We start from the raw sequence: 27,542 nt of genomic DNA on the forward strand, positions 1-27,542 counted from the left end.
TGTGGAAGCGGGGAATTTGAAGCCAAGCTCCGCTCTGTGTAGCTGCACAGAAGAGGATACAGTTTGTAAATGCAGAAACAGGAAGCACTGATTTTGATGCATTCGCTTCTCTCCGCTTCATTAATATACATTAGGCGGGGAAAAGTGGAGGGAACGCTAATGTGCCTTCAGGAATATATGCAATTTCCCATTTACTCCATTATGAGCTTTTGACAGCATTTCACTAGAAAATGGCCCAAACAAACCTTTTGTTGCTGGATATAACAAAAATAAAGCATTTTTAAACTGCAAAAACTAGATTTTTGGGGGGGGGATTTTGGCATGTTTTGCATTATGAAAGGAAAGTGTAGTCTCAGCATGTTTATGCAGCACTGCGGCTACTTTGTTTTCCCTGACTATTCTTACCACTAAAATATTTTATTGGTAGCCAGTTCATCATCCATTACTACAGTTCCCACGATGACTGTGATTAACTGACCCATGAAGAAGAATATAAGGGTGCAAAGCACTGTAAGGCTGGACCAAAGCTCATTTCGGGTACATTGTTTCGGTAGCCAGACTAACAATATAATAGCAAGGACCAGACAGAAACCAATTTTAGTTCAGAGCATCCCAGACTGATAATTAATCAAACATCGTCCAGATATTATTCAGGAGTTTTTAAAAAATCCCATCAGACAAAAGAGCACATCTTCCACATCCATTCTTCTTCCAACAGATATCCATAGACCCCCACTAGGGCCAACGGTCCATTCAGTCTGGTTTGGCCCAGTGCGTGTGGTCAAATCAAGCCCAGATCTGATAGGGCATAGTTATCACTACAAAATTGTCCTGAAATTAAGCCAAAATCCTATATATCATGATCGTTTGTTAAGTTTGATCATTTTATAGAAATAGGCTCGGGTCTAAAGTATTCTTGAAAAAGACAAACCATCTAATACTGCAGTAGAGATCGGTGCACCTTTAAATTCATAATGAGCCAATGAAAATTAAAATATGCATTTAATTTGTGCTATACCAACAGCTGCAAAAAAATTCAATAACCATAGTAGAGTTTGTTTTCCTATCTTTAATCGACCACGGTAAAGTCAAAACAAGAAAAATCAATCATTTTGGTAGCATTCATATTCATAAAAAGCATTCCACCCAACATCGGCAGCAACCAATGCGACTCCACAGCCAATTAAGTTCTCTTTCTTTCCGTCAATAGAAACAGTATAAAAAAAAATCTTCTGGTTCACAGGTGAAGGCTCTTTCAGTGCTGTTTGTATTAAAGCTGAAGGCAAAAAAAATTATGTTCTTGATAACCCTCGATTATCCAGGTCTTTTACCTATTGCAAACGGAAAGAAAAAAAGAATGTCAAATAGAATGGTACTGTCAAATAGTTGTCGAATGTTGGTCAATGTCGCTATATCTGCACAATTTAAAAGTTCATGTACACATTTGTTCAAATCCATAGGGTTGTATTTCCATGTACAGTACAATGATCTGCTCCTTGATGCAGGTAAATTTGGTCTTTGATCGTCCTTTGAAACACAAAATACCAGCCTGAGCCTTTCATTACAGGCGAAATAAAAGGAAAATTAGCAATGAAAGTATGCCATACAGAAGTGCAGTGTAAGAAAATACATACTTTATATATTCTGACCAGCCAGTGTTCTGTGGTGTAAGCTTCCTCCAGAACATCAAGCTCAAAATCTTTATTTCCGATTTCTGCATTTCTCACTCTGTCATAACCTGGAGGGCGTTCTGAAATGATGGAAAAGTTCCAATGGTTAACAGAAAAAATTTCATTTTAGAACGGGTTGTTAAATTAATACTTTCTTTAATATCTGCTATGTGTAAAGGAAAACAGCTTGCTCAAACAAACCTTTTGTTGCTGGATATCACAAAAATATAGCATTTTTAGGCCAAGAACGGTCTGCTCTAGTGTCTTCAGTTGAACTGAAGAAGCCACTGGTAAAACATTTTTAAAACTCTTAGGGGCAGATTTATCAAGGGTCAAATTGAAAATTCTAATACAAATTTTAGACTAGGGAGTTATACAAATTCGATTTGAGTTATTTTTAAAAGATTCAAATTAGATTTTTGAGATTTACCATACTCTGGCCCTTTAAGAATTCGAATTAGACTATTTGACACCTAACACCTGCCAAATTGCTGTTTAAGGGAGGAACTCCACGGTGCGGCTCGAGCCGACACGTAGCCATGCGGCGAAAAACGGGATGTTCTGATGATACAGGAAGTGAAGGAGAAATCGTAGGTAAGAACTACATTTATCCGACTGTCAGATGAAAACACACTATGGAGTTCCGCCCTTAATGGGAGAGGTCCAAGGATCAGCCTTCCTGACATTCATGTTTTTTTGGAGTTTGATCGAATTCGATTCGAGTTTTCTTATCGTTTAAATTTGTCCGAGTTGGAAATATAAAATAAATTTCAACTAGTCAAATTTATGGGAGTTTAAAAAAAACAAACAAAAAAAAACCAAAAACCATGAATTCGAAATTCAACCCTTGATAAAAGTGCCTCTAAAAGTCCAGTTGCCTTTGACTTAAAGGGGTTGTTCACCTTCAAACAACTAGTTGTATTCAGATCAGCAAAAATAATGATTTTTTCCCAATCACTTTCTGTGTGTCACCGTTTTTCTGATATTGATGGGTAAAGTGTCATTTTTCACCTTCTAAAGCAGCTCTGGGGGGTGGGTCACCGACCCTGTTAACTGTTCTAAATTGACACATTTACGGGCAAATTTATCAAGGGTCGAATTTCGGCGTTAAAAAAACTTTGAAATTCGACCATTGGATACGCCAAATTCGACGGTTGAAGTTTTCGGTCTAAGTAAAATCGTTCAACCGCTCAGTGAATTTGTTCGAATTGAATGATTTAATTGATTGATCGATTTTCAAAAAAAACACCGACTTTTAAAACTTAAACTTAGGTTCTAGGAAGTCCCCACAGGCTAACATAGCAATTCGGCAGGTTTAAAGTGGCAAAGTGTCGAAGTTTTTTTTAAAGAGACAGTACTTCGATTTTCAAGTATTTTCTATTCGAATCAAAGTCGAATTTGGCCAATTTGATGGTCGAAGTACCCAAAAAATACTTCGAAATACAAAGTTTTTAAATTCGAAAATTCACTTCGACCCTTAGTAAATCTGCCCCTGAGTTTCATTACAGGCAGCTGTTAGATTTGATACATTAGTTGCTAATATTCCACAGATACTGCTGAGAAATGTATCAACTAAATGTTGCAAAATTGTAACAGTTTAGAGTCTGCACCTGAATTACTGAGCTGCCAGACTCAAACACCAGAGACAGGGACATTAAACCTAGATTTTGGAAAGACAGTAAAAAAATAAATAATGGAAAGTAATTGAAAAAAGTCTTTTTTTCTGGGGAACAATCTGAAAACAACTGAACTGAAAAAAGTGTTTGGAAGGAGAACAATACTGTTCAGGCAGCTTACATTACAGTCAATTGCTCATAGTCAATTCTCTACTTGTAAATAGGGTAGAAGTTTTGCCTATAAAAATGTAGTTTATTTTATCACTGGTGTTCTTAGTTAAGGTGGCCATACATGTTACAATTACGATCTTTCCTGCAACCATTGGTCTCTGGAAAGATCGTTAGTTTTCACTGCAGAGCTGAATCATCAGATATACAGGTAGAAACAATACAATTCTATCTCTGACAATTTAGCAGTCTCTCTTTGCCAAGTTTCGGGTGTCCACATTTTACGTCATGGCCGATTAACAAGATGGCCGACATCCAAGTCTTTAGCCAATATAAGTCATCTTGCCTCCCACCGTTTAGGAACCGAACATGAACTGAATCTCAATAATATCTGTGAATGTATGGCCACAAGCTAGCAAATATGTACAAGTGGTGACACTTACTGGCTTCTGTGTAGACTTGACCAAAGCGATAATAGCACATCTTGTACATAAGGCAATTGAGCAGAACGGGGGATCCTTCTCTATCCACACGAAACTCTCCAGTAGGAGTGTAGTAATCATGCTCTTTGATGTGTTTACCAGTGTCAGTGCTGCCTCCTATTCTTACCATCCACAAAAATTTGTTGATATCTAAAGAAAGGAAAAAAGAAAGTAGGCAAATATACACCTGCAATAATATAACTGTTATAATGAGAACTTCATCTAATATTTGGTTTACAAATTTTTAAGAGAAGCTTTTTTTTTTTTTTTAAATTAATGCCTCTATCTTAAATTACTTGTGATGGAATTGATCGTTAACAGTTCTAATTAAAAAGATAGGATCCACTGATGGCTGCATAGCTCAAGAGGAAAACCTCATACAATTATTGAATTTGTTCCCAGGAAATAGTTCACACATATATTTAAATGGCTACCTATTTTCTTTTTTGAATATTGAAATTGCATAAGCAACTTTCCAGTTTACATTATTTAATTTGCTATGGCTTTAAAGTAATTTCTATTAAAAGCAGCATTTGTTTATCCCTTTCTATTTTTTGGTTCTGAATCTTGAAACAGAATCAGCTGTGTTAGCCAGCTGCTACATTATTTCACGAGTCAGAATCAGCAGTGAAGATAATTAGGTAAAAGGGACATGTGCCGCTTTCAGTTGAAATTACATTTACAAACAACTTCAAAACAATTTCAAGAAGAACTCAAACTTTGAGGATACTTAAAGATTGCTCCGTCATTTTACAAGAGTGACCATCCATCAGAAGTTTCTTTATTATTACCATCTGAAAAACGACATTGCAGCATCCGTACTTGGTCAGTTAGGTTGTGCAACAGTTTTATTCCTCAAGCTGTAAACTTTTTAAATGGCAGTTGTTTTTTTAACTTTTCCTTTTAATCGTTTGTCCGGTCTTAAATAGGAAACACAAGGAGCTTCTGTTTTTGTGTCTTTCAAGATGACATAAGCATATATACTGCCCCTAAATTCTAGTTGTCACTAGTTTTTACTATCGTCTACAAAAATTGTGAGGTAGTATGGAAATAGTTTGCTTATTTGCACAATAATACACAAATAATGCACTTTATAAATTGGTTGTGGTGAGGAGTTTTTAACATATAGATCAATATACAACACATTATAGCAAGGAAAAGTGTAATTTCAACAACGTGGTAGAGAACAGCAAATCATGTGCAAAGATGATAAATCAACAAACCAACATTTTCAGTTTTTTTTACATTTTTTTTTCCAGTGTATCACCACAGCACATAGTAAATGGACATATTCCCTTTTTTTTATTTAAGCAATAAGGCCTTTTTTTTGGGCATGAAGAATTGTTATGTTATGTACCAGTGCTGGCCTAAAAATGAATGGGAGAGGGGAGAGATTCATTCACCTCCAGCCAGGGTTATGTTCAAGCATTTGGAACCCACATGTTGGTGGTATATCAGAAAGACATATATACACAACAATGCATATTTTTTGCCAAACTTAGGTATTTTGTTATGGTGTTTGTTTCTCAAGCTATGGTAACAAAATGATGTAGGAAAGCGGCCAGATACAACAGATGACAATTTCAGACAACAGCTGTCATTTAAGATAACATTACACTAGCAACTTTGGTAAAACTACATACAGAAGCAATTCCCACTGAATTTCACTGCTGTAATTCCTTTGTGAAAGCTTTTTATATCCCTGACACAGGTGGATGTTGCTTTTGTGTGAATCAATAATACAAGTATTGCAATCAAATAAGACAACAGAAAGAGAATTATTTCAACAAGACTTACAGCATCAGAATGGCAAAAGTTGTCCATGCAGTTGGTATAACATACACTATTATGTTGACTTCTCTTACCATCTGATGAATATCCTGTGAGGCCCCCAAATATAACAAGGACATAACTAACATCCAGCTCTCTCATAATCTCATAGGCTTTTTCTTCAGTGGATGCCATAGCCTTTAAAATAAGAGATAGAGTGTACTGTAATTTGATTCAAACAAATTCATTTAAAGTAATTTATAGCAACCAAGCTTTTTTTTTGCTTTCAGTATCCTAACTGCAGTAGAGAAGTAGACCATTCTAAGAAGCATACCAATGCTTTCCATTAAATGCCTATCCCATGTAATGGTCCTAAACTACACGCATGACCCATTATACAGAAAGCTCCTACCTACAGCACAATGTCCGACAAGTTATTCTTTTTTTTTCTGATTAAAATGATCAGTTTCTTTGTTTGACAGTTAAGCTGGAAGAAATCCATGTTTATTCAGCAATCCACTACCCAGAACTTGATTACCTTCTTGTTTAAAAATGTCAGTTAAGAGCGGCCTTAACTAAACTAACATGAAAAAAAAATGGAATATAATCTAATGGAAAAATGCTTTAAACTTTCTAAATGCAATCATCAATTATATACCATTCCTGAAATAATCAAGTTACACTTCCTAAACTCTATATGTCTTTACAGTAAATTGATTCAAACATGGTATAGATTTACAGTATGTTGACTTTTTTTTTTTTTTTTATTTCCATGACATGAAGCTTCAAATAAATGTTTGTTTTTGTGAGAATTCCCCTTTAATTACTAGATGGCTAAAGTGCAGGTATTTATGAGAAACCGAATGCATTCAATGGATATTAGATAATTGTGTGTTCTCCTACTGAATGTAACAATGTTTTACAGTGGGACCTGGATTTTACTATTGAGTGCTGTTCTTAGATCTACCATGGAGCTGTTATCTTGTGTTAGGGAGCTGCTTTCTGGTTACCTTCTCATTGTTTTGTTGTTATGCTGGGGGATGGGAGGAGGTACTATCACTACAACTTGCAGTACAGCAGTAAAGAGTGACTGAAGTTTATCAGAGCACAAATCACATAACTGGGGGCAGCTGGGAAATTGACAATATGTCTAGCCCCATGTCAGATTTCAAAATGAAACATTAAAAAATGTTAAGACTATGATTAAGTATCTTAAGAGTGATATGAAACGCTTAAGGCTGTATCATTGTGTACTGGAATGAACTACATCATGATTTGACAAGTCTTCCTGGAAGATTGGTGTTTGCAAGGGCCTGCTCTATTTTTTTATTCGGTGGTCCGCTCCCTAAGCCGATGGTTCAGGGCAGTGCACCTGGACCTTTTCGCACAACTGGTGAGTTCTACAAAAACCTGAGAATTTTCTATTTATATATTAATACTATCAACAAGTGTGTATGGTCTATAAAAAATGTTTGTTCTTTTGAGAAACTGACTTCAGTGCAGAATTCTGCTGGAGCAGCACTCTGATGCATTTTGTTATTTTTCCCATGACAGTATCCCTTTAAGTCAAACTGCCATTTGATACAGCCATTGTGGGGTATTGTTTCCTGTCATGGTTTGCAGCCCAAGAGATGATAAAAGACATAAGGCTTCCTGAACTAATTTTTTGCATCTTAAAGGAATTGTTCAGTGTAAAAATAAAAACTGGGTAAATAGATAGCCTGTGCAAAATATATAATGTTTCTAATATAGTTTGTTAGCCAAAAATGTAATGTATAAAGGCTGGAGTGACTGGATGTAACATAAATAGCCAGAACACTACTTCCTGCTTTTCAGCTCTCTTGGTTTACATTGACTAGTTGCCCTGGTTACCAGGCAGTAACCAATCAGAGACTTGAGGGTGGGCCACATGGGTCTGTCTGTTGCTTTTAAATCTGAGCTGAATGCTGAGGATCAATCGCAAACTCACTGAACAGATATGTCCCATGTGGCTCCCCTTCAAGTCGCTGACTAACTCAGAGTCATAGAGCTGAAAAGCAGGAAGTAATGTTCTGGCAATTTATGTTACACATCCAGTCACTCCAATCTTTATACATTACATTTTTGGCTAACTATATTAGAAACATTTTGCACAGCCTATCTATTTACCCAGGTTGTTTTGTCACACTGAACTGTTCCTTTAAGAGGCCACTCTTTGCATTAGTGGGAGTAACCATTGCTCATCATTCACACCAAAATACGGATAGCCTAGCTCCAATTGCACTGTACAAGGGAAAGACAAAAATTGCTATATTAAGAGAAGCAATGTTTAATTGTTTTACCTAGATCTTCAAATTACAACTACATTTTATCTGCTATAAATGAAGCTTGGAAGTCTTACCTGGCCCACTCTGGAAATGTGTGTGTTGTTCCAGGTATTGTTATCAACGAGGATTGTTCGATTGGCCATTGCTGTTATCTGGTAACCATAATCCCACCATGACATTACTTTTGCATCCTAAAAAAGAAACGTGTTAATGCATGTTAAAGAAACAGCTTGGTTTATATTCTGAAGGGTAATGCAAACAACATCAAACAAACAGTACAACATAATAAAGAATTTACCTCAGGGGTGTTGTGTCTGAGCCAATAATAAGCCTCCCTAAAATCATCAAAGATGATCCTGCTGCCATCTCCACCACGGGCTGACAGAACAATAGAGGGAGATGAGTAAGCTTCACTTGTTACCCATGTAGAATGGAATGTATAAGTGACCAAAAAGAAAGCCATGACCAGGATCATGCCACTGGCAACCTATCCAAAAAGAAAAGGACAGATTAGTACAAGAAGGAGGTCTATGCCCACATTTTTAAAGAGTATTCATAATCTTGAATAGACAAATCCATCAACACCTTAATCACAAATTCATAAGGCTTAAACATTTTCTAAATGAAAATTTAAATATATAAAAAAAAAGCTAGTCATGTTTTACAAAAAACTAACCCTTTTGCTTCTCAGTGTAAACACCATCAATCAATGAGTATTCCTGAATTATTTTATTATAACATGCTGTAGTATCAGCTGTATTCCTGATAATGCAAAAATGTAGAAGGTGGCTTTTTCACATGATTACCTGGGATCTCCACATAAAGTGTTTTTTTTACATGCAGCGATTCCAGCAAATCCAGAGGTGCAGGTATTTTTAGTTGCTTTGTCACCCAAGGGAGAGGAGATTTCCTACAGGTGACAAAGCTCCCTGTCTATGACAAGCTATTCATATGTTGGCTCTATATAAAGAATATTAATAAAAATAATGGACGGAAAAAAATACTATAAAGTCAAGCAATCACCGATTTTACTGAATATCACATAAGAGTAAATTTATTTATATAATTACAAAATGGTGACAAAAAATCATGAAGGTCTGCAATGCAATTGATGGAAAACATTGAATTACTTCTGATTACTTTTTCTTAAAGCCGGTTTTATTACTTACTTCATTTTTGATGGGGTATGTAGAATCCTGCTGCTTTTTTGTTTTTTTATCAGGACGGGTAATGTCAAGATTCTTCATGTAAGTAGCTAATACCTGAGAAACCCCAATGCCAGAAAGAATACACATGACGGGGGCAAGAACCAGCATCAGACGAACCTGATAAGGGGGTTGAAAAAACATCTCTAAATTATACATGATAATATGTCTCTGATCTCATAGACAAATCCCCCACCCTCCTCACAGTTTACATGGTACACACGGTCTGTCTAATTAGATGAGGGTAATATAGACATATTCCGTCTCCTTAAATTATAAGTGTTTTCTGTACCTATACTATGCAGCAAAACATGTGTATAGCAATAAACTACAGTATAATTCTAAGTATAAACTACTTAGAGTTTAGAAACTGCACTCTAAATGTTTCCTACTCATTCCATGACTGCTATTAATAGTGTTTAACTGAATAAAGATCTTACCATCACTGCAGAGAAGTACATACTGGTCACTCCGTACATGATGATAAAAATTCTGGCATCAGATAGATTACTGAAGCAGTAATACAGACCAACTGTATAACAAGAAAGAAAAAAAAAAAAGTTTAAAACCATCGCACTTACAATAAACAAATAATAAAAAACTAGTTCAATAGACCTGCATGATTGTGATTAACATGGATCTGAACAATAGGCAAAATAAACATTCAGCTTCTCCTAGCTGGTTAAAATAACCTCAGGCCAAAGATTGCATTATAATGTGGGTCTATGGGGACCAATCAGGAAAGGACCAGACTACTAAACCAGCATGCTATTAATAATTTGGAAATATAAACTGGCATATAAAAGAGCAAAATGAAGGGTGGCAAAGCTATAACCAACCTGGAAACATGAAGACAAGTAACTGCAAATCAAAATAATAAGATGACCATGTTGTAGGCTGATGCTCAGATACAGAAGCAATGATGGGAATATTGTTCTTTGCATAAGAGGGATCCAAAAGGGAATAGAAACGACCAGTCCAGGGGGATATTTTGCCTTGTAGAGAAGGAACAATATTCAATTATACAATATACAACTGAAGTCATATATCAGTATAAGTGCAGACAAATAACTTTGACACTATATATAACACTACATAAGCAAACAAGTTAATTAATAAAACAGTTACTAATAAAAGTAGGCATAAAACACATGCATTTACAGCAGAAAAACAGGTTAGAAGGCATTATGAGTGACAGATTTATTTAATAATACCTGTCAGCATAAGGACAGCTCCAACTGTGAGAAGAACAAACCCAACCAGTGAAATCACACTCCTGAAAAGAATTTCAAATTGCTGAGGATTGAGCTTGCTTCGCAGGTAGTCTACAAATGCATGGATCTGACACAGGCCAAAAACTCCCAAGGCAGCCATGTGCTCAGATGACAAGACAGGCTGTGAAGAAATATACAGGTACTGATTTAGAGCAAAGAATGCATGAAAATGGTAATAGATAAAAGTTAATCAAAAAAGCCTTAAAAAAAAAATTGGAGCTTTCTGGATAACAGGTTTCTATACAGGTATGGGACCTGTTATCCAGAATGCTCAGGACCTGGGGTTTTCCAGATAACAGGTCTTTCCATAATTTGGATCTTCATACCTTAAGTCTACTAGAAAATCATATAAACATTAAATAAATCCAATAGGCAGGTTTTGCTTCCAAGGATTAATTATATCTTAGTTTGGATCAAGGACAAGGTACAGTTTTAGTATTACAGAGAAAAAGGAAATCATTTTCAATAATTTGGATTATTTGATTATAATCAAGTCTATGGGAGACAGCCTTTCAATAATTCGGAGCTTTTGGAAACTGGGTTTCCGGATAACAGATCCCATACCTGTACAATGTATCCAATACCTGTACTAAATACTGTACTTGGTGAATACATTTGCAAAGGAAAAACAATGGCTCAGTTGATTAACCAGACATAAAGTGGGTACAGATAAAACTTATCTTATATGAGTGAATACCATATGGTTTGGGCATGTGCTATTTGTCTCTTTCTGTGCTAAATGCACACTTTATATTGTAAGTTCTACTATATTAGACTTAAAAATCATTAAAAATTACAAATAATTGATTTCTACTAAGGACAAAATGGTCCAATATCGGATAATTCATAGGACTTGCATCACCCCGATGAGGCTCAAAGTGATAGGTACCAACCCAAATGCCACATGTCCTAAATGTCATTCCCCAGACGCCAGGTTCTTCCAATATGGGAATGTCCACTAGCATACCAATTCTGGTTTAAAATGGAAGAATATATTGAAAGCTAAGTAATGTAACCTGGTAAGCTGACCCCAGAGGTATGCTTACTAGCACTGGTAGAGGATCTAGTTCCCCTAAATAAAACCAGGACTCTAGTAAAAACCCTGTACTTCTGTGCCAAAAAACTAGTAGCAATGAAGTGGATGAGCCCCCAGTCACCAGCCACTCAAAAATGGTTACAGCTAATAAACCGTAATCTTAAGATGACATATATAGCTAGGCAATGTCCAAAAAAATTAGAGAAGGTCTGGGATCCGTGGCTGGAGGTAAACCCTATGGCTGACCCTGGGCTCTGAATCTCAAAGACAATAAGAGAGTCAACCCTTGTTGTCCTCTCAACACCGCCCCCCACTGTAAGGTCAAGGCTGCTTAGATTTTCGTAACCTGCTGTAATAATCTGTAAGGATGCTCACTCCTAATGTATACAATGTCATAGTAATGCGTGTTTATGTTTGATGAGTGTTATGAAAAAGCAAAGTAAAAACTTTAAAAAATAAATATACATATATATATATATATATATATATATATATACATACATACATATACATATACATATACATATATACATATATATACATATATACATATATATATATATATATATATATATATATATATATATATATATATATATATATATATATATATATATATATACATATACATACATACAAATACACTTAGGGGCAAACTTACTAAAAGGCGAAGTGGCTAACGCTGGTGAAAATCCGCCAGCGTGACATCATTTTGCCACTTCACAAATTTACTAGCAGTGGCCCTAGCGAAAATTCACCAGTGAATTTGATAGAGTAGCACAACTTCTCTCTGGCACTCTGGCGAAGGGGCAAAATTACGCAAATTTACTAAGTTTTTTTTTTTTTTTTTTATGAACGTTACCTGTTTCACCAGAGTTGAATGTGCCAGGTTAGACCAGGCGAAGTGCAATAGAGTAGATAGGAGTTTGAAAAACAAAAGTTGAAAACACGCTGGCGTGTTTTACTTTTTATAGGGTGATAGGCTAAAAAATATCAAAATTTTTTTTTAGTTTGCCCACCTTCCCCCTACATTTTATAACTTATGGCACCTTAACTATACTGTGGGCACATGTGCAGGGCATTAGAACACCCCTATATACTTTTATTAACTTTCCCTGGGATTGTGTAGTGTAATGTGCGCTGCAGCATATATGTCCATTCATTTTTAGATTTGGTGCCGTATGCAAATTAGCCTTTACTAGCGTAACTTCAAAGGGCTAGCAGGCTTAAAAGTGTTGTTCACCTTTGAGCTAACTTTTGGTATGATGTAGAGAGTAATTTGCAACTGCTTTTCATTTTTTATTATTTGTGTTTAATGAGTTATTTAGCTTTTTATTCAGCAGCTCTCCAGTTTGCAGTTTCAGCAATCTGGTTGCTACGGTCCAAATTACCCTAAAATAATGAAGGCCAATTGAAAGGTTGCTTAGAATTGCCTATTCTAGAACATACTTAAAGTTACGGTAACTTAAAGGGGTGGTTCACAAATTCAACTGTTAAAGAATACAATTTCTACCTGCTATGTTTCAACCCTCTATACCAGGCATGTCCAAAGTGTGGCCCGGGGGCCAATTGCGTCCCTTTTTCAAATTTACAGCGGCCCTCAGCCTCCGTTATGAAATTAATAATAATGAGGCCCCCCAGCAGAGTGTGATCAAGAATCCCATAGCAGTAATATTAAGGCACATTAGTGAAATGATCTGCCACTAGGTCTATACTGCTGCCTGTATGCTGAAGGTGTTAGCAATAGCCACGTACTGGCACGTAGAGATGCGTTGTTTTCGCATACTTCTTTAGGGCTGAAGGTGTCAATAGACGTACTGACGTGCCAGTACAGTAAACTAAAGATGTATGGGGTTACAATGTTCCAGTACGAGTCTATTGCTAACACCTTCAGCACACAGGCAGCAGTATAGACCAAGTGGCAGATCATTTCACTAATGTGCCCAAATATTACTGCTATGATTACTCGATTCCTGTCATTTAATGTTAATGGTTCAAAGAATGTCAGGCTGAATGGTCGGCCCCCACACATTTTCACCTCACCAAATCTGGCCCTCGTTGCAAAAAGTTTGGGCCCCCCTGCTCTATACAATATTTACTGAGTTTTATTTTTCCCTGTGTTCACTTACTGTACCAGGTAATGGAGTTTGAGTTTGTCCAGGTCTCAAAAATGAGTGCACTGAGTACCATTAATGTCTGTCTAAAACAGAATCTATTTAGATCAATAATTAAATAATGGTAACTCAATTTCTGCAACTGGGTTCTTTTTGTTGTCTGGAAGTGAATGGTTACCTGAAATCCAACAAAGGAGATCTGCATGGAGAGGATGGTGCCCAAACAGTAAACTGTGCAGTAAGCCACATAAATTCGATGAGAAAATCTTCCGGTCAGCATCAAAACCAGCACATGAAGTGGTATAAGATTGATCAGAAACACGTAACCTCCCCATGAAGAAACCTAGATTTATTAACAATGAGAATTAGAAGAAATGACTAACCCATGCAGGAAGGAAAGACATTCTTAGAAGATGAAAGTTACAAATACAATAGACTACAATAGAATATAATATGTCCTTATCTCAAAGCCTAAAAGTGTGCACCTTATGAAAGGGCACGGATTGTTTATACAGTGCTCATTATCTACATTTGAACAAATTATCCTGTTTATAGGGGAAAGGGAATGGTATTTAGGATACTGTATATATACAGGAAGAACACATGTTAAGTATATTGTACCTTTAACTTCTCATTAGGAACATTAGAAAAACAACTTGCAAGCTGCATTAAAAATGTGCAGGTCTACATTTTGGTGAAGTTTATTATTTGCAAAGGTGGAACGACATTGATACACAAGTTCATAATAATAATAATAATAATAATAATAATAATAAAATGGTTTAATTTTCCACAAAACAAAGCTATTGCAGTTCTAGGGCCTCATAATTATGTCTTTCCTGCACTGCAAAAAAGAAAGCTTTTTCCGAGATTTTATTCTAGTGAATATAGTTGCACTCACCATGTAGAAATATGCTAGCGCACACATGGCTGCCCAATAGATTGAACCAGTCTTCACTGCCTTAATCCACATGTAGTAAGTTAGAAGCATACAGAAAATGGCAATTCCTGAAAGCAGTTTGAAATAATGGCAAATATCACTATCAATGTTAAAAGCACACAAGAATACAAAAAATCACTTAGTGGTTAAACATCAACAATTTAAAAGGTATGATATATATTACCTATTAGCACCAATATATGGGACTGACATCTTCAATAGAATCCTATTTAAAAAAACACTTTTTCTGTATGCAATTGAAAACTTTTTTGGTGTACCGACTGAACTGTAAAAGTGAACAACCCCTTTCAGTTTAGGTCCCCCTTAGAGGTCCAGCCTTTTCTCATGACCCCTTTTGGTGTATCAGTCTTTCAGCAATAGTATCCAAGAATGTCTAGGTGACCAATAATCTTCACCCCAAATCTTTATCGAATATGCAATTTCACACTGAACTCTCAGGTGTATCAATGAGAGCAAATAGGCACTGAGCCCCACCAACCACTTTTCCAGGACCCCCCCCGCAGGTATGCCATACCAATTATTTGAGAACCACTAGCCAAAAAAGGAAAAGGAACATGCATTAGCCAGCATCACTGCTGTCAAACAAAGTCACGTATGATTCCTTTAAAGGAAAACTATACCCCTAAAATGAATACATAAACAACAGATTTATATTAAACTGGCATATTAAAGAATCTTACCAAAAGTGGAATATATATTTAAGTAAATATTGCCCTTTTACATCTTTTACCTTGAAACCCCATTTTATGATATTCTCCTGTGCTCCCTCAGAGATCACCTGAAATAAAGCCTGAAATAATCCTTCAATATCCCTCAAAAGACCCTCATTTGCTAATGCAGCTCTCCAGACTAGTAGCTAATGGTTTTAAAATAACATCCATTTTAGCCATCTAGATGTAGTCATGAATTGACTGTGGGATACTGGTGTTTTACCAATGTGAGTTACACATAGAAGTATTTTTTTTCTTGTAACCTTTGGCCAATACAAAAAGACTATTTTGTGGAACATAGAAGCTTTAATCACCAATCTATTCACTATTGCCACTGGATGATGATTTAAATTATTTCTTCAAACTACACCAGACTTTACTTACCTTCATTATCATAGGATCCAGCCACAGAACGTGAAATATAGCCAGGAACCACTGCTATCATTGCTGCGGCCAAAAGGCCTGCACCAGCATCCTGCAGAAGAGTTCAGCGTTAGGTGGATTTAGGGCAGACAAATGACCTTAGGCCTTATGCACATTTGTTTTTTTTATATGTAATGTCATCTAAAGATATTCTTCTTCTCCTTTCCATTACTTAGGAGCAAGTTATAATAGCCCACCCAATTTAAATTTGAGTGAATTTTTTAAGTGTGTGCTGTTGAAATAACTGAAATTGCATTTAAAAGGGAAAATATACCTCTCATTTTGACATGAGCGCATTCAGTTAGGCAAAAATGTTACTGTCTGCAAGTGCTATACAGAATCATGTGCGTTTCTTCACACAGAAGGCAATAACATTGTTCTCTAAAATTTTTGCTATCTACTGGGCTTCAAGATACAAGGCAGCTAATGTGCCCAGAGATGTGCCACTGCCAAGTGTGCATCATTTCTAAAATCATTTATATTAAAGCACAGCACTAATAACAAAATACAAGCTACAAGAGCACTTAACTGCAGAAACAGTAGGCGGGATGGCACAAGCGTTGCTTTTCAGAAGTTGCCCAAAGTTTCCTGCACTTTGGGCGACTTCGGAAAACCGAAATGACACTTATGCCATCGATTCACATTCTTGCAGGAGACTGAATCTCCCTGTGTCCGACCACCCATAGTAGCTTGACATGGTTATCATTTCTGTAATGATTACATTAATGTTATAGTTTAAAAAAAAAAAAAAAATGGATTATTAAGATAGAATCAGCTAGAAATAATAGCCTTACTTTAAGCTCTTTTGTCAGATGGTAAGTGACTATAGTGGTGAAAGACGAGAAGAGCGGAGCAAGGAACACACAAACATTTCTGATGTCAATAGTGATGTGGAAAAAGTGCAGCAAGTGGTAAAATGCTGCAGATGTTATCATCAAACCTGCAGAAAAGGGATGGATGAATAAAGGTAAAAATTAGATACAATAATAAACGGTTTAGTAACCAGAGTGCTAAACATGTTTTCTCTACTCTTTCATTTTAAAAGTTCAGTCTCTTTGTCCAGGGCCGTATTTATAAATTGTCACCGGGGGGGGGGGAACCAAGGTGCATTGTAGTGCATCGCAGGCAGAAGTGACATTGCATGTAACCAGAAGTTATGTACTGCACAGCCATACGTATGAAGTCACTTCCGCAAGCTGGGGCACATTTATTCCTGCATCGGTGCAGATTTTGGTGCTAGAATGCATGCATTTGCATGGATAGAAAATTAGCACAGAAACCGGCCATCATTTATTAAACATACCTGGATAGATTGTTCCCCCTATAATTCTTCCAAGAGGATACCATGCTCGATCATCAAACCAGTTATGGAAATTATAAAAACCTTCCTCTGTAAGAAACCTTGTTGTTCGATAATTGAAATACCTAGCAGAAAAGACAAGAGAAACTACATTAAGAAATGCAGCTATATTAAATTTTTTGAAACCCCATATTTAAAAACAAAAGAAACAAAGAAGGAGAGTTATTCATAGTTTCTAATCTATAATCAAGTAGGAAAGGAATATCATTTTGTAGGGATATGCATTTTGAATAAAAGCAGGCAAATATATAACCATCTTCAAGCATTAAGTATAGCAGCTACTTACGGATCAAACTCATGGATGACACTTTCAAACCTCAAAACAGAGAACAATCTGGTAGAGAAGGCTGAAATAAGCAGAGAAAAGGCATATCACATAGTGAGAAAAGCAACAACTTCCAGGCATATTGCATTAGCAAAAATAAATAAATAAAGAGATAGTTTAAAGAAAAATTATAGAAGTAGGCTATAAATGTTGTACATTATGTTTTGAGTTTCGATACTAGCCCAAGGCAACCACAGCCCTGTTGTCCACATTCTGCTAATTCTTTGCACATGCTCTGTGCTGCGGTCAGTTACTGAGCTTAGGGACTGACACAAAATATACAGTACACATAGATTATAAGTGTCACAATATAAGGCTGATAAGTAATTAATACAGATAATTACTAAATTGGCAACACAGAAACCAGTGCAACTAGCATCAGAATGTAATAATCAGCTTTGTGGCATCAGCTTATATTACAGGCCAACCTCATTTTCTGCTTGATAATTGAAGACGACCCCTAAGTTTAGCTTCTCAACAGCTGCTCAGAGCCCACTGAGCAGCTGACACTTTCCAAGATGGTGACACCCTGTGACAAGTTTAAAGTCCTGGATCATTGCTGCTATTGAAAAGCTGAAACTTTAGGCTGTTGCAATGAGTTCACTAAATAAAATAAGGCATTTTTAGCCACATTCATTTTAAGGGTTTCGTTTTTTAAAACCTACATGAAAATAATGTACATCATAAACACATGGGTTCATGTCCTCTTAGTGATTGCCAGTTACATTAGCAGTAGAAAATTTGGAGTGTACCGTTTTAGGGTATGTGTGGGTATACCGACTGCTATTGTACAGTCAAGCCCCCCATTTTACATATCCAGATTTTAGTTTTCCCCAAATTTTATGGGTTTTTTTCCTGCAATGTCAGATTTTTCCAGATTTTAAGTTGGGGTTTTCTGCATTTTACGCCTGCATTTCTGCATTTAAAACCACCTGTTTATCCCATGTGAATGTTAGTTTTGTGCATTTTAATTTTAAATGTAAAAAAAAAAAAAACCATTTGAAGTTTTATTTTTGATCCCCTAGAATACATAAATTCGGGCGTGGCTGTATTTCACACACCCTACAGCCACAAAGCACCAAGCAGCCCAAGGACATGATGGACACATATCACAGCATCTCAGTCCTGACAACAAGCATTACCAGCAAATCACACTCTTAAATATACACAAAGCAGCACATGTGGATCATTCAGAAAAACCCATCTACTTCATGGTACAACTTTGCTACTGTTGGGACATCCAGAAAACAAAAGTATACTCACAGAGAATTGCTGCCATAGACAGGATGAGGAGCTTGAGGAGAGTGTCCTGCTTCTCATAGGACAGACGCAAAAATCCTAATTTAGTCATTTTTACATGAATGGAAGGGACAGACAACACTAGAAACCTATAAAAAATACAAAATACAATGCAGTCAAAAAACAGAAATAAGGCATTATAATATAAATTATATGGATAAATGTAGATTGTATAGATAAAGCTTTACATCTGAGCAGATATGTCAAATCTGAAAATATCTTTTTCCTGGCATACATGAAATACTATGTGAGCCAATTTGTGAGCTTGGTTCAGTCTTGAATAGGGATGTAGCGAACTGTTCGCCCGCGAACTAGTTCGCGCGAACTTCGACCGTTCGCGTCCGCCGAATGTTCGCATTTTGAGTTCGCGTTCGATCGTTCGACCATTCGAATTCCTTCGACCGCTAAAAATCGAACGATTTCCATTCGTTCGAACGATTGTAAGCATTCGATCGAATGAAAAGCATTCGATCGAATGGCTTCGATCGTTCGATTCGAATGAAAATCCTTCGATCGAACGATTAAAATCCTTCGATCGTTCGAATCGAACGATTAAAATCCTTCGATCGTTCGAATCGAACGATTTTAGCGGGTGTTCGAAGTTCGCGAACTGTTCGCGAACGTTCGCATTTTTTGCCGGTGTTCGCGAACGGCGTTCGCGAACACCAAATCGGCAGTTCGCTACATCCCTAGTCTTGACTGCAGACATAAATATTTGATATTATGTATGCAGCCCAGGGCAATATTGGGGGTCTGCTGTGGTGCAGTTTGGGAAGAGGGAGTGAAGCTTCTGGAGGAGAACTAGGGTTTTTAAAAGGCTTTATGCAAAAGCCCTTTTCTAATTTTATGGCAGCCAGTTTAAATGAATAAAAACTCCAAGTGTAGTAGATACTAAGTGATTATTTTTCATAAATATGTTTCATTTTTTTCCATACAGCTTCCATATTTTTGTGTGCTTCTCAACCAAACTTTTTTCCAACTTCAAACAATTCAACAATGCTCTTTTTCAGAGACACCATGAGTATGCTAGGGACCAACTTACTAATGCTAAGCGCTCAAGCATTCTGGTACTAAAATCACACACAATTTCCTAAACGCATGCATGGTTCCTGCATACCTCGGCTTGCTGCCAAAAATTTTTCCTCAACCAAAAAATAAAAAGCTTGGCAGGTTTTAAATCCAAAATCAGCAGCAAGCTGTTTCAGATGCAGAAACTCACAGGAACTCACAGTTAACATAATAAAGTGTTTGCAGACATAATTCTTAAAAATTCACAATAATTTAGTAAACTTTTTTATTTTTATAATGAAAATTTCCCCATTAAGTATACAGCAATGTAATCTCTGATCAAACAAAATTGCATTCACCCTTTCTAAATAAATCAGTTTGTTGAACTTCAGCCCTGCTAGGTTAAACTGTAGGTGAAATGACAGCGAAGTGAAAATGTGTAGGAGTTAACAATAGTTTAGTCGTAATATAGTAGGGCTCATAGAAAGATACTACAAGTTCTTAAAGGAGAAGGAAAGGTTAAAGCTAAGTAAGCCTTATCAGAAAGGTCCACCTAAATATACCAGTAAACCCTCAAAGTAATGCTGCTCTGAGTCCCCTGTCAAAAGAAACAGCACATTTCTTTCCTTCTATTGTGTACTCATGGGCTTCTGTATCAGACTTCCTGCCTTCAGCTTAAACCTCATTGCCCTGGGCAAGAGCATGCTCAGTTTGCTCCTCTTCTGTAATCTGAGCCTAGAGCAGGGATAGACTCAGGCAGGAAGTGATGTCATACCATGTTAATACTGCAGCTCCTATCCTAAACAAACAGAGAGTTTCTAGAGCTTTTTACTCAGGTATGGTAAAACATTCTACAGAATAAATATAGCATTCTAGCTTGCACTATTGCAGCTAATCTATTGGCAATAAAATGCCTCTGTAGCTTTCCTTCTCCTTTAAGTGTCTTAAAGTAGCATGTACTCCAAAATTTCAACTCAAACATCTCTGGAAGCATCAACATAAGAGTTATTTGCTGGGAGTCTAACAATGTAGGTTCCATGGCAAACAGCCTAACTCAATCCTAACATCACCATGCCCATGGCGAAGTATAGGCTACAAGGATGAAATGCCTCAGATATCAGATTCTGCAGCAGGGGTGATGTGTTCACTAATGTGATGAATGGCACTTCCCTATCTAGCAGTCCGAAGGACAAGTATGGGTTTGGCATACGCCTTCTTGCTTGAGTAATGCAGACTATAAAGTCTGGTGAAGGAGGTATAATGATCTCGAATAAGACCTCTGGTTTCAATATGTTAATACTGCATTGTACAATTATATTCTTGCTCCCTATTTGTGGGGGAAGGTCACTACCTGTTTTATACAATAATGGACCCCATAGTGAGGTCTGTATGGCTTGCATAGATAAGTGTTAAAGAACCAACCCACCAAAACACCTGTGGGATGACGAACAGTAGTAAAATAGTAAAGTGTGTAGGGTGTCAAACTTTAAATTAATTTTTAAACGACTTGGAACACTAACTACATTTGTAGTCAATGTACATTTGGTTTCTGAATGAAAATCTGTTGGACGGGCAGATGTTTGGGTACTTTTGGTCATATAGTGTATTTAATAAATGGTTGTTGTTTTTAAGCACAGTAAGCTTCTGGGAGAGTCAGTACTACAAAATTATAGGTCACATGAGTGACTGTCAACTGGGATTCTTTACTGTGAATACTGCAGTGTCTCTCTTGCAGCAGTATATGCAACCACCGGATACTGCTAAGATAGACAGTGTAAATAAAGCCACTTATTTTGAGTGGTCCTTAGCTGTGAAGTACCACAGGCTCATCTGCACATCTTTGATTTGTTTCTTGACGACAAACCAATCTTGAACAAGCTTTATTAAAGAGATAAGGCCACCATGCATGTGGATACTAAACAGATATGTACACAAGGATTGTAAAGCTGATGATATTTAGACAGGCTTGTTTCTGCAAGAGTAGGAATGGTGCATAAACAGGAAAGTACAGAGATACAGATAAAGAGACTCCAGTGCTAAAGTATAAGAAAAACTCACAGGGAACACACAAATAAAAAAAAACCCTAGACCCAATGAAAATTTAAAGTAGTCTGGGAATCAGTTCACTAAATGCTGTGCACAAATTTACAAGGCCAACAGTATTAGTAAGTGTTGACATACATAAACAGCCCTAACTGGTAGCTACGCCTCATGGAGTTGGAACTATGAGGATGGACAGTTGTATCACTGGACCTGAGAGGGAACAATGGACTCTCTTCCATAACTGATTGTTAGCATAGGGGTGAAATATAGTATAAGGCTCCTTCTCATGACATCATCACATGGATGGGTGTTTTACTCCTTAAATAGTTAGTCTAGCCAACAGATAAGTGCCTTGATAAAGCCAGTGATTATAATATATTATATAATATATGTCTATTTTCCAGGCTTTGTGTTTTCAATGGAAAAAAATCACAATTTCTTGAAAGCATGTTGCCACTTGTCACCAGCAAGTGGAACTAAGGGAAAAAAATCTTTTACAAATAGAGCTTATTTTTTTTTTTCTAACCATTAACTGTATTTCTATAGTTAATGGTTTGTGACTTGTTCAACCTAACATTTTTTCTGGCTTCAAAAAGACACTCGTGCTGTGAGCCACTGACAGATTTCCCCTGATTTTATGGGTTAATTCCACCACAGACTGTTACATTTGCATTGCACCACTGACAAACAGCATGCTTGAGTTCTTTACAATAGAAAAACAGGTTTAGGTACCATTAGACAAAATAATAAAACCAATTTGTGAAAAAGAAGCATTAATCTCCCTCTACAGGTTGAGTTCATATTTATATGAATCACAATTCCCCTTAAAGAGGTTAACAGATATCATCTGGTCCCTGTAATACATTTATTAGTGTGTACCCCCACAAGCATTTCTACCAGCATCATGCATTCTTGCAGCTTGTTGCATTTTACACACAGAGGTATTTAATGCACCATAATTGTCCTACTGGCACAGTAAAGATCACCAACATGTGCAAAGTAGCTGTGCTTTCTCTGGTAGCCCTCTGTCTCTAGTGTATGCAAAGCAATTTTACTGTACCAGCTAAAACATATAATATATTTAACACTCTTCCTTCTTAAAGTACACCAAGGTGCCAGAAAATTAGGAAAAAATGTAAATACCGATTAAATAGAACTGAGACAATAATAGTCAGCCTCATGCAGCGAGAATAATGAACACACCCCACAGCTTTATTTCAACTCTGAGAACAAGAACTTTTTTTTGTCCTTTACCTTTCATCCATGTTCTGTCTGCAAACACTGCCAATCCTGTCCTGTTACCTGACACCAGGCACCCAAGATCACTTCCCGTGGCTCGTGTTCAGTTAAACAGGAGTAAAGGTGCAAGATTTTTTTCCACAAAAAAGTGGACACATCTGCACCTCTAGGAGTTTACAAATGAATGGGAGCTATGGAAGGCCATATAAAGCAATTAAGGGTTACTGGTTAAAAACATTTTTTTTCCTCCCCTTTCCCAGTAGCAGCTAATTAAACCAATTACTTTCAAAACTGTTACAATCTGATACATAAGGTGAACTATTGCTGAAAAGAAACAGTTTCAACCCCTTATAAATATGCTCCCCTAGCTTTACCACATGTCTCTAAGCGGCTGAGAAATGTAAAAAATTGTAAAAGATTAGAAAGTCTGCAACTCAGTTTACAGAGCTTGCATGAGAGGGAGGAGGATAAAATTATTATTTTTTTAAACCTGAAACTGTTCACTGTTGGTACATTCCCATTTACAAATAAAAGACTACTGCTTTGGCTCAACAATCCTCCTGATGTTTTTATTGCTGACATCAACAATGACAGCACAAAGTATTGTAGAATACTTTTAAGAGGCTACAACTATAATGTTGCCTAATTTGAGATTCTTTCCAATATTCCTTTGGGCCCTTTAACATCTTCTCATTATATCAGTTATTGCTGGGTTTTTTTTATATCCCCATTTCTAGATACAACACATATGTATGCCTGCCAGATAGACACTTGGAATTTTGTAGTTTTTCCAACTTGTACTGTTAAAAATTAAATTGGCAGAAGCACCCTCATTTTAAGTACTTTCAGAGCAATGACCTTTTTTCCTTTGGTAGGTCACCAAGTAGGTTTACCTTGATTGTTGATATCATTTGTAGCCATTATTAGTATAACTACTGCAAGCTGTGAGTGCCAGCATCACAACGCATACCAATGAGCTTCATTCTCGAAAACAATGTGGTCAATTTATACATATAGGCAAGTGTGCAAATATTAAGATACAAATGTATTATTGCAGCTTCATTTTCTAAGTAACAGGTCCCTAGTGTAACAATATGTAAGCAAGATAGTCAGCACAACCTCGTAGAATCCTTTCTTTTCTCCTGTACCGAGGTGCAGGTTCCCCCCCAGTGGCCACTTACCCCTGGCAAATATGACAAGAATTCAATTGGAACAGCACCACTTTAAATTCTTAAATTGAAAATGCCTTTATTGCAAACTTCTGGGGCATTACAGCAACATTTCAGGCCTCACATGGCTTTTTATCAAGCAAAATAAAAGCTTCATTAAAGGCCATGTGAGGCCTGAAACATGCTCCAATGCCCCAGAAGTTTGCAATAAAGGCATTTTTAATTTAAGAAGATAAAGTGGTGCTGTTCCAATTGAATTCTCCCCAGTGTACCGATAACATGTCAGTATATGCAGGTTTTGAGCTATATAGGGAAATATGCTAAACTAGAACCTGCAGTACTTCTATCCTTAGCAGGGGCCTGTAGCAGAATCATGTTAAACAGCAATGATGGAATTTCAGTTGTATCATGGCATCTGCTCCTTTCTGCCATGTTGTACTAGTGCTAATACTGATTTTGTCATGATAAGGTAGAAGGACAGGAATTCACTTTGGGATCTTACAATTAGTGAAAAGCAAAGGCATTGGCAGTTGTGCAGCTACAGCACAGAGTGGGTAGGAATCAGGCAGCAGCAAGTTACACACAGAAGCAAAAAGGACAGAAGCAATTAGGATATGATACTCATTATAAAAAAAATCCACTATATTACATAAATGGAGTGAAGTTTTACTCGCTCTGATCTCTATCATGTGGCTGCTAACAGACTTCTTTCACTGTCCTCTCTCCCTGCCACAGTCATGCCAACATGGTTGCACTAACAGCTACACCTAGAGTTTCATCCATTACTGTTTGTTCATTCATAACCCACCAATTTCTTTTTGTCTTACCTGGCAGCCGCTCCTCTTCCTCTGCTCTCCCCATCAAACTCCCCACACTTTCTCACCCTAACCTGGCGCCGCAACAGCCCCACCTTCAAGTTGGAGCGACACAGATGATTGGCGGCGTTCACTTCCGGGCCGTGCTTGCCGTGTTATAATTGGTCGAAACAAACAGGGTTGGCAAGAAGGAAGGATAAGGGGCATTAGCCCATTGGTTGCGGCGGGAACACATAAAGGCTTGGCCTTGCAGAGTACTGTCAGAGCATAGTGTGCTTCCAGAGCAATTTAGGTTGAGACACAAGCAGTGACGTGTCGGTTTCAGCAAGGCGCAATTTTTGGAGGAGTGCCTTATTATTATTATCTCCCCCTGGAGTTCGGGAGGAGAGTTTTTCTTCTTATAATATTCATAGCATACACGACTACGTCTGCTTTCATTCATACAAAAAAAGTGAATGGCCTTTGCTGTAGAGGCCTTTCAGTGCAATTGCTGATTGGAAGCGGCCGTGCTATACAGTGCTACAATACAGCCACATGTGGCATCTGCAGACACTTGGATATCAACCCAAAGATTCCTATGAACTTCCCAGATGTCGTGTCACACACTGTGTAAAACAACAAAACCCTGCCAAATGCATTGTTCATGTGAGAGGAAATAAAAAGTTTCCTCATGTAGAAACAGAGCCGATACCAGCCTTCCATTAAATTACATGGCAATTATTTCATGAATCATTTTTAGGGGCATATTTATCAAGGGGTGAAAGAAAGTTCATCCTTTAATAAATACCACCCCCATAAAATTCTGGACTGTTAATGTATAAATGTGATAGAGGCCTATTTAAGATTACTTGAGCAATTCTTCAGGCCAAATTATCTGTCTGACTTTTTGTTAAAAACAAAAAAAAAAGTTTGGCACCTAAAGTCTGCAGAACTGTTTTTTTTTAATAAAAGCCCACCCAGGAAAAAGATTCAAAGTTGCCAAGTTAATGATCACTCAAGCCTAAGGGTTAGCTCACACGAAGAGATTTTGTCGCCTGGCAACTAATCGCCTCATCTTCTGAGCGATAATCTCCCCGAACTGCCTCAGCGTGTCTTCCCATAGGCTATAATGAAAAGTCACCTGCGCTCAGCACACGTGGAGATGCGTTTTCCTCGCGAGGCAACAATGGAAACCGCATTGCCGCGTGTGCTTAGCGCAGGCGACTTTTCATTATAGACTATGAGGCAGTTCGCTCAGAAGACGAGGCGATTAGTCGCCAGGCGACAAAATCTCCTCGTGTGAACTAACCCTTAAGGCTCAAGCTATCAGGGTTTGAGGATCCAGTATCTAAACAATCTCAGATTCTATCATTTCAGTGGCTTAATGATTAATGAATTGCTTATTCCTAAGGAAGCCCCACACCATCTGTTCTTTATTAATATGGTTTCCAAATGCCCACCCTTGCCAGTCTTGTAAGATAACAGAGTTTTCCTATTTTCTGCCATAGCCTCAGGCCTAGACTGGCAGTCTGTAGATACTGGCAATTGGCAGAGTGTCTGCTGTAAGATGCCATAGACAGTCACTATTTATCGTGCCTGTGAGGGTTGTTTCGGCCTCTGAGTACTTGAAATTCCATGACCTATTTTAAGGCGGTTCTTTATTAATGAAGCTGTATTTTACACAAAAAGGGTATTTTTCAGTCAAACCTTGAATTTTCGGGTTAAAACAAAACTACAATTGTTCGAGATTTATTAAACCCCGATGCTGGAAATACTCCAGCTAAGGGAAATGGCTGATGGTAAAACCCATGGGTTCAGGGTTGGACTGGAGCATTGCGGGCCCACCAGGGCTGCAAAACCAAGGGCCCTCCTAGCAGTCCTGGGCCCCCCTCCAGGTGCACATGTTCAAACACCGGCTGCCGGGAGGAGGTTAGGAAGCAGTGAAATTAAATTTCAGACGGGGAAGGGTCTGGGATGTTTGAGTGTTTCACTGGGCCAGTCCCACTAGGGTTGCCACCTGGCCGGTAAAAATGATAGTTGATCCCAATGTTATTAATAGGGAAAAAACATAAATATATAGGAAGGCCGGTATTTTTTTTTCCAGAAAAGGTGGCAACCCTAAGTCCGACCCTGCTTATTTCATGTTTGTACCTCAGCATTTCCTGGAAGTCTTTTTCTGGCTTTGGTTGGTGCTTTATCCTGACATCCTGTCTGCCCTGGCTCTTGAGCCATTTGCTCCAGCAGACAAATAAAAAAGGGGCAAGAGGCAGCACTGTTTGGTACTTGTAGATAAGTCAAATACATTTGATTTATCCCTGTTAGCCCTAATGCACAGTGAATTTTGTTACATATCCTCCAACACTTAGGGGCAGATTTATCAAGGGTCGTATTTTGAAGTGGAAAATACTTCGAAATTCGACATCGAATTCGGAGGATTTTATTCATTGTACAATCGTACTTCGAATTGTACGATTCGAACGATTTTATTGTACGATTTTCCTTTGAATATAAAAAAACTTAGAAAATTGCTCTGGAAGGTCCCCATAGGCTAACATAGCACTTCGGCAGGT

General features: G+C 37.4%; 1 protein-coding gene across 1 annotated transcript; it reads right to left on the reverse strand.

The window, feature by feature from the left end:
• Positions 1-1,054: 1,054 nt before the first annotated feature.
• stt3a.L (STT3A, subunit of the oligosaccharyltransferase complex (catalytic) L homeolog) lies at positions 1,055-25,027 on the reverse strand. The gene is given in 18 exon segments (NM_001090517.1): positions 1,055-1,331; positions 1,635-1,750; positions 3,898-4,086; positions 5,802-5,904; positions 8,087-8,203; positions 8,311-8,499; positions 9,182-9,337; positions 9,658-9,749; positions 10,057-10,212; positions 10,432-10,612; positions 13,820-13,984; positions 14,543-14,649; positions 15,697-15,787; positions 16,530-16,675; positions 17,039-17,160; positions 17,382-17,442; positions 18,684-18,808; positions 25,006-25,027. Coding segments are annotated over 17 exon segments (2,118 nt in total). The 5' UTR covers positions 18,772-18,808; positions 25,006-25,027; the 3' UTR covers positions 1,055-1,292.
• Positions 25,028-27,542: the final 2,515 nt, after the last annotated feature.

This window comes from Xenopus laevis, chromosome 7L (assembly GCF_017654675.1).
Source record: "Xenopus laevis strain J_2021 chromosome 7L, Xenopus_laevis_v10.1, whole genome shotgun sequence".
Taxonomy (NCBI): Eukaryota; Metazoa; Chordata; class Amphibia; order Anura; family Pipidae; genus Xenopus; species Xenopus laevis.